Source organism: Monopterus albus, unplaced genomic scaffold (genome assembly GCF_001952655.1).
Source record: "Monopterus albus unplaced genomic scaffold, M_albus_1.0 scaffold14.1, whole genome shotgun sequence".
NCBI classification, from domain to species: Eukaryota; Metazoa; Chordata; class Actinopteri; order Synbranchiformes; family Synbranchidae; genus Monopterus; species Monopterus albus.
The window spans coordinates 955,661-963,322 of record NW_018127894.1 but is presented as its reverse complement, the minus strand read 5'-3'; the positions used below and the strand labels follow the sequence as shown (position 1 = coordinate 963,322).

At 42.4% G+C, this 7,662-nt stretch overlaps 1 protein-coding gene across 1 annotated transcript in view; it reads left to right on the top strand.

Annotated features, from left to right (window-relative positions):
• Nucleotides 1-7,662, top strand: part of LOC109955275 (band 4.1-like protein 3) — a 44,632-nt gene that overhangs the window by 22,024 nt on the left and 14,946 nt on the right. Inside the window, 11 exon segments of the mRNA XM_020591279.1 lie at nt 2,057-2,161; nt 2,263-2,305; nt 2,409-2,484; nt 2,766-2,984; nt 3,664-3,751; nt 4,553-4,597; nt 5,179-5,331; nt 5,659-5,756; nt 6,281-6,456; nt 6,574-6,776; nt 7,226-7,661. Coding sequence (XP_020446935.1) covers nt 2,057-2,161; nt 2,263-2,305; nt 2,409-2,484; nt 2,766-2,984; nt 3,664-3,751; nt 4,553-4,597; nt 5,179-5,331; nt 5,659-5,756; nt 6,281-6,456; nt 6,574-6,776; nt 7,226-7,661 — 1,642 coding nt within the window.

The following is a 7,662-nucleotide window of genomic DNA, read 5'->3' as shown; positions in this document are numbered from 1 at the left end:
AGCTGATTAATTGGTTCATTCATTCAAAGAAGATTGTTTTGATAATTGTTACAATATGTTTTTAGGCAACTGTGCCAATAATTACAGCTTTTCCAGTATAATTTGCTGGTTTCTTTTCTTTTATGTCTTTTTGAACTGCATATCTTTGGGTCTTAGACTGAACTAGACAACATCTAAAGAAGCCAACAAAGACTCTGGGGGGAAAAATGTGAAGGACATTTTTCACAGTTGTATAACATTTGATAGACCAGAGACAATGGTCCGCAGACTCATCAGCAATGAAAATAACCATTAGCTTCAACCCTACCTTCAGTAGACATATGTGGATTGGTGATACCAGCTCCACATCCTCCATACAGTATAATCATTATGAGTTTTCAAACCAACTGAAGCTGTTGCTGCTGTTGGTCACCGTCTAAATTTAGACTAGAACATTTTGAAATTCTGTTGATCAACACTGATGTTTCTCTTCAGACCCTAACCCTTCTCCTCCTCATAAACAACCTCAGGGAAGGCAGAGTACACAGCATATTGGCTGGATCAAACTTTTAGACATCTGTCGATTTTTAACAAAAAGCACAATATGCATAATAGGAACCATTAATTTAGTCTGTTGGTGAAATATAGAGGAACCCACTGTAGCCCTGACGGTGTTGGACTCAAATTTGTCCCAGCAGCTTTGCTGACCCACACTGTCTGGAAAGGAAGTCAGCAACATTTTTATTAGTAATTTAATAACATATTTTTCTCAGGGACTGTAACTCATTACAGTTATTTGTATTTTGTAATTTAATTACATGTAACTGTTTAGTCCCCAGCACTGACTACGCTTAAACAGAGGAGCCACGGAGTGTGTGGAGGCTATGTCAGTAAAGCCAGGGTTAAGTGTTGTGTTTAGAAGCAACTCTCACAGCAAGGCACTAATAGGCTGACATGACTGCTAGAACCCTCAGAGATGTTTTGGAAGGATTAGCTCTCTGCCACTAGCAGCTTTATGTCTCGGATAAAATCAAGGGCATACACTATGGAGTTTGCTCCAAATGATGTGTGAGTGCTTCAGGTGCTGGAAGGATGTCAGTGGATGCTCACAGAAATGTACCATATGTTTTGGAGATTGTATGGCTGCTACTTATGATATAAATGTGCTAAATTTGTGTGTCTATATGCATGTGAGTCTTTATGCTACTACTCTGTCTACATGTGAATGTAACACATACATAGGTGTTTATGACTGCTGCTAGAAAAAGCTGTGACAGTGGCTTTCAGTGAATCCAGACATGTGGCTTGGCACTGTGCAGGCAGGAGGCGTCTGTTGTGGCAACGCAGGCCTTAAAATATCCCATGTGAGTCTGGCAAATGACTCCATGAAGTGGGGGAGGCAACAGAGCTCCAGCTGAAGACATCCAGCACCCAGGTGTGCATTTGATCAGTGTTAAGTCTTCACAGAGCTGTTCGCCCTGAGCTCAGAAATGTGAAGGTGTATTTGTGCTATAATGCTTTATATAAGAGGAATTGCTCCAGAGTGGCCCAGAAGGTCCAACACAGCTTTAGTACCTCAAGGGTTACTCGTTTGAGAAGAGGCTTGGTCACGCAGCAGTGGCATCATCATGCTGTTACTGTAATTGAAAATGTCATGTTGCTGCAGTGCATAAATGTTTTGTATCAATGTTCATTTAATTGGCCCAAGATAAATGCATCAGCAAATTCCACAGATGCTGATTTCCAAGTTTCGTATGTGCAGTTACTGTATGTTTTCTTGTGATTTTACTTCTTTATGTTTGTGTTTTTGTACACAAATGTGACTATCCATAGCATTCTGTCTGTGATCTCAGGTAATCCCCGGTTTCATGATTTAACAAGCTGTGCCATGAATGTTAAAAAAGATCTACAAAACTACTTCTGTGTGCAAAATAACCTCCTGAATTGATTTTGTTCCAGTCTTTTTCAAGTGATGCCGCCTTGTTCATAACAGGTCTGAAAGTTGGTTTAGTGCCCACTGCTTTCAGTGTACTGTCTCTCTCTTTTGTTGAATGAATTTTTTCTATTGTTCTCACAGAAACGAGCCAAGGGCCAAGTACTCTTTGATAAAGTATGTGATCATCTCAATCTACTGGAGAAGGACTACTTTGGCATTACATACAGAGATGTAGAGAATCAGAAGGTAAACTAGATTAGACAATGGCCATGTTCAATTAATTTTATGTCCTCATACATTGAGGATGCCCCACTTTGGTGATGATTGATGCCTGTTGTCTGTTGCAGAATTGGCTGGACCCGTCCAAGGAACTGAAGAAGCAGATCAGGAGTAAGTACCACAATGGAATACATCCATTAGTAGTGCATTTGGTCCTGAAGGAGGTGTATGTAAATCTAAAATGCTGCTTTTCTTGATGTTTTCTGCATCTCAGCTGGTCCATGGAACTTTGCTTTCAATGTAAAGTTTTACCCTCCAGATCCCTCCCAACTCACTGAGGATATCACAAGGTAAGGTAGTAGTTAATTAAAGCTGTGTATTTGGTTGTTGGCAAACATTTGTTTCTTTGAATGTTTTAAAAATGTATCACAGTTTATCAGTTGTTCTTAGAAATATTTTTGCACTCCCTGTGTAAAAATGGAGTTTAAATTAGGAAGTAATAGATGATGCAGGTAACTTCTAATAAATCTCAGAGTGTTTCAAAGAAAAAGAAAATCTAGACAGAAGTTGGATTAGATACTAAGAACTAAGTGAGTCAGCTCTTGTGTTTTCTGTCTCTTCCCTCTCTCAGGTACTACCTGTGCCTGCAGCTGAGAGATGATGTGGTTTCCGGTCGCCTGCCCTGCTCCTTTGCCACCCATACAGTGCTGGGCTCCTACACTGTGCAGTCTGAACTCGGAGACTATGACCCAGAGGAACTGGGCAGCGACTACATCAGCGAACTACGCTTTGCACCCAACCAGACCAAAGAGCTAGAGGAGAAGGTCATGGAGCTCCACAAAACCTACAAGTTAGTCTCTGCATTATTTCCTAAACTTTGTTTATATTGAACTGTTAGTACAACTTATAATACAGAGCTGATTGACAGCGGCCTGATACCAACAGCAAGCACTAACCAAAAACTGCCATCAGATTTTTATTTGAATGTTGCTAAACTCTTGATTGGTGCACAAACTAGTACAAAGGATGCTGTTGCTAGAAATATATTTTCAGGTAGTCTTAAATCTTTCAGTTAGTCAGATTAACCTGAGCGATGTTTATATCCAGTAATATGAATCTGCTTTGGGGAGGTAATATGTTTTCCTATAAATGGCTCTGGCTGGCTGTCCTTTGTCTGAGTCCCCCATTCTGCCAGTATTACAGTGTTATGTGGGTAATTTGATTCACTCCTGTCTCTCACAGTGAGTGGAGTGAGGGAATGACAGTGCCAGGATTAGGATCTCTATAAAGGCCATCTATGCTAAAAATGGCCATACTCATGGCTCTCTGTGGAGCTTCAGTTAAATACATCCACCAAAACCATTTTCCAAAAGCTTTTATGCAATAAAACTAGAACTTGTCCCTGTTTTAGATCTCACTGGAATCTGAAGTGTTGCTTTTTTGCATTGGCCTGAAAGCATCACATCTTTCTTTGCTTTCTTGACCTTGTCGACCTGGATTGTCTTGTCTGTTATGCCCTGTCCTGTCAGGGGGATGACACCGGCTGAAGCGGAGATACACTTCCTGGAAAATGCCAAGAAGCTCTCCATGTATGGTGTAGACCTCCATCATGCTAAGGTAACAAGTTGCTTCAAACCAAATGTATTGTTTTTCAAACAGAATGTAATTTTGGAGACCCAGCTGTAGATGTCAAGTCACTTTTTAATATTATCTTGAAAAAAAATCCTACGCTAAGTTAAGCTAAACAGCTGCTGGAGGTAGCTTCATATTCCCATATAGGTGTGAGAGTAGCATCAATGATGTGATCTAAAGCTGCACCTTCACAAGCACATTCCACTCATGAAGTCAGTAATGACGCTTGCCACCACAGCACCGCTGCTTCAGAAACAACATGGCTGCCACAGTAATGCCTTGGTTTAACATGCCTGTGCTGCGCTGCTAATGGACTGACATTATATCATTGCTGCCTCTGTGGATTTGGGGCTGAAGGGTGGAGAGGCGCAGGGGTAGGATGGGCTTAGGAGCACAGCTTGACCTGAATGATTTTGTTCTTGTTGTTTCTAATTCACAAACCAGATGGGATCAAATGCATCATTAGAACATAGGCAGCAAAGAGAAAGCTGGAGTCCCATCATAAAAGAAAATTATAGTCACCAGTCTGGATATGAATGAGTTATCAGCAGCGCTTTTGAAAGTCACAATGGGTCTAGATGTGAGCACTGGAGGAGGATATTGTGTTCACAGATTTTGATCCGAATGGAGGAGATGACAGAGATGAGGAAGTGGCCTTGATCAACCTGAGTAGACATCAATGCTCAGTGTTGGTGGTGTGAGTCAGTTTTTATACACAAGACAAATATGTACAAATCAGACCAGCATCCCTCTTTTGTCTTCTCTCCTCTCTCATTAAATGCAAAGTTGGTAGGGAGACTCTATGAATACTTGGCTTCTTCTGAGGGAGAGGTAAGAGGCTGCATTTCATCTGCTTACCTGTGTGTGCGCGTTTTCTACTTGTGCATGGTTACATACATACACTTTTACTTAAGGCTGGTTTTTCCTGCTTTGGACCAGCGCTTCCCTCTCAAAATGCCATCATTGGTTTCACCTGCTCCTCTCATGCTTTGTGCAGTGAAGAGCATCATTTTGTGCTTCATCCACCATTTCCCAAAGACTTCACTGTTGCTTTTGCCACTGGGCGCTCTTTGAGCCTTTGTTTAATGTCACCACAGCCTGCACAGAGAAGATCAGAGTACCGTATGCCTGGTTCCACACTCCACCTGCCTGCTTTACCCTGTTATTATCACAGACTTAACTCTGTTCAAGTCTTCTTCACCCTGCTGTGCACTGGCTCCTGAATACCTCCCATACAGTAAATGCCTTAGGGCTTTTGGAGTAGGGGTTTGTTTGAAAGAACAGGGAAAAAGAGTGACATGAGATCCCTGACACTCTCCAAGTGACACATTATGAAGGAGTTCCATTAAACGTTTTTGTGTGTGGTTTTTTTTGTTGTTGTTGTTATTCCTTGATATGTGTGTTGTTCCCAGGACTCTGAGGGTGTGGAGATCATGTTGGGAGTTTGTGCAAGTGGCCTCCTCATCTACAGAGACAGGTTGCGGATCAACAGGTTTGCTTGGCCAAAAATCCTCAAGATCTCTTACAAGAGGAACAACTTCTACATCAAAATCCGGCCTGGTGAGGTGAGATCAATAACAATCATAGATACTAAAAGTAACTAGAGATGCAATGATTGCAATTTTCTTCACCAATTCTTTTTTGTTTTTCTTTTTCATTTTTGAATTGGTATCTCCTATAAATCTTGAGCCCCTTCGTGCCACATCTTTGTTCGTTGTAACACATTGTGCTCTCACAGTTTTTTTTTTTTTTTTAGCATATTAACAACTTGTATACTATTAGCACTTAATAATGAAACGTACATTCCTGGAAATGGAATTCAAAATAAATGAAGAAATGAGGTCAAAGTTACCAGTATATTAAATCCGAACACTGTTTTGTCTATGTTGCAGTTTGAGCAGTTTGAAAGCACAATTGGTTTCAAGCTTCCAAATCATCGCGCTGCCAAAAGGCTCTGGAAGGTCTGTGTCGAACATCATACCTTCTTCAGGTAAATATTATGAGACTTCTGACTTTTATAAGTAACAGCTTTTCAAATTGTAGGCTTTAATTTAAAAAGGATACACCTGACTTAAATCTTAAGTGTTACTACAGCGAAAATGATTTCATTCCTCCTGCCAATGAGTGAGGATTTAGTATCTATCTCTAGCAGTGGGAGTATTTGGTCTAGTAAAAGACTCACAGACGACAAGCTGCTTTGTTTTCTCAGCTCTTTGGCATCCTTTGATATTAAGTGGTCACAATAATGCCAGACTTGTAAACATGAGTTTACAGATAATCACCTTAAATGATTTCTTTGTAGTGAAACACTGTTCAGACTGTTAGTAGCTTTTTCCATTTGGACAACATGCTTTGCTTCATGCTGCTTAAGCAAAATGGCTCGAGTAGCGAGTTAAGCCCGAGGGCTCTCTGGAGAGCAGTGAAATGAGTAGGTGGTGTGATGTTTTCCAGTGCTTAGCTTAAATCTGTGTTGTATTTCTGATTTGATTAATGCAGTTTTGTGACTTGTGACAGGCTTGTATCCCCTGAGGCACCCCCAAAGAAGTTCCTGAGCCTTGGCTCCAAATTTCGCTACAGCGGCAGAACGCAGGCTCAGACCCGCAGGGCCAGCTCGCAGATCATCAGACCTGCGCCGTTCTTTGAACGCTCCTCCAGCAAACGCTACAACATGTCCCGCAGCTTAGATGGAGGTGAGGGGCAGGTCCAGGTTTTGAGAAGTGGTCAGCCACAAGTGCCACCCAAGCTAGAACACTGTTAACCAAGTACTTATGTTTCGTGACATCCATCTTTGTCCTCCGGTGTTTTAGCTCCCATCACGGAGAACCACGAGACACTAATGAAGGACAGTGCCGTTGATGGAGCAGCCAAAATCATTGCCAAGGGAGATATTATCACCACGGTAACAGAAAAAAAAGCAGAGGAAGAGAAGGCGGAGCAGGAGGATGCTCAGATGGATGCTATAGAGACACCCCAGCCCACTGCCACAACTCCGCTGAGACATGACACAAAGGTAAACTACTGTCTACAGACACCTTTAGTGCAGACAGAGCTGTCTTTAACTTGGATCCAAGGAACCTGTCAGACACTTAGAATTTTTGTTTTTTGCTCTATGATTCAAATGTGGGTAATGTATAAAAATATGCCACTGGATTGTTACATAAAGGATCATATTTTTAAAAGCTGCTACAACTGTCTTTAAGTCCTTTTTGAGATTTTTCTTTTGTTTTCTTTCTTAATAATTTTCTTAATGGCTGATGAGAATTCCCCAGTTGCTTTCAGCTTAACCCACTGCAGTAGAGTAGACCCAAATGCTTTCATCTTGTGTGTGCTTTACTAATTAGCTTTTCTTTTCTTGTCCTTCCTTTGACCCTCACACTATACTCGTGTGTGCTCATGCGTATTCACCCACCTTCCCTTTCCATTTACACTCACGTCTTCGTTGACATTTCTGTCCATCAGTGCTCCCCTCGTGTATACACGACCAACCCCCTCCGCTCTGAGCTCTCACTCCCCTCATCTCCTGTTTCATCAACTAAAGTACGGCGGAGGCGCAGGGAGAACGCACGCAAGCGGGCCTCTTCAGTCAGTCCAGCCAAGAGCAGCGCTGGGTGCCGTCTACGGCAGTCCCACGCCGATCGCAAAGCCGCTCTGCTGGAAGAGCAGGCACTGCTGCTCTCAGCTCGCAAGCAGAGGCTGGAGCAGGGCAAGGGCCGCGGTGGCACGCTCTTCTCCTTCTCCCTGCACCTGCCCGACCTGTCATCCATCCTGGATGAGGACGGCTACCTCACCTTCCCCGATCTGTCAGAGATGCGCTTCCTCCCTGAGTGCGCACAGAACTTCCTCCCAATTAAGTCACCTTCACTCATCCCCTGCTTCCTTTTCATTTTCTTCTTCCT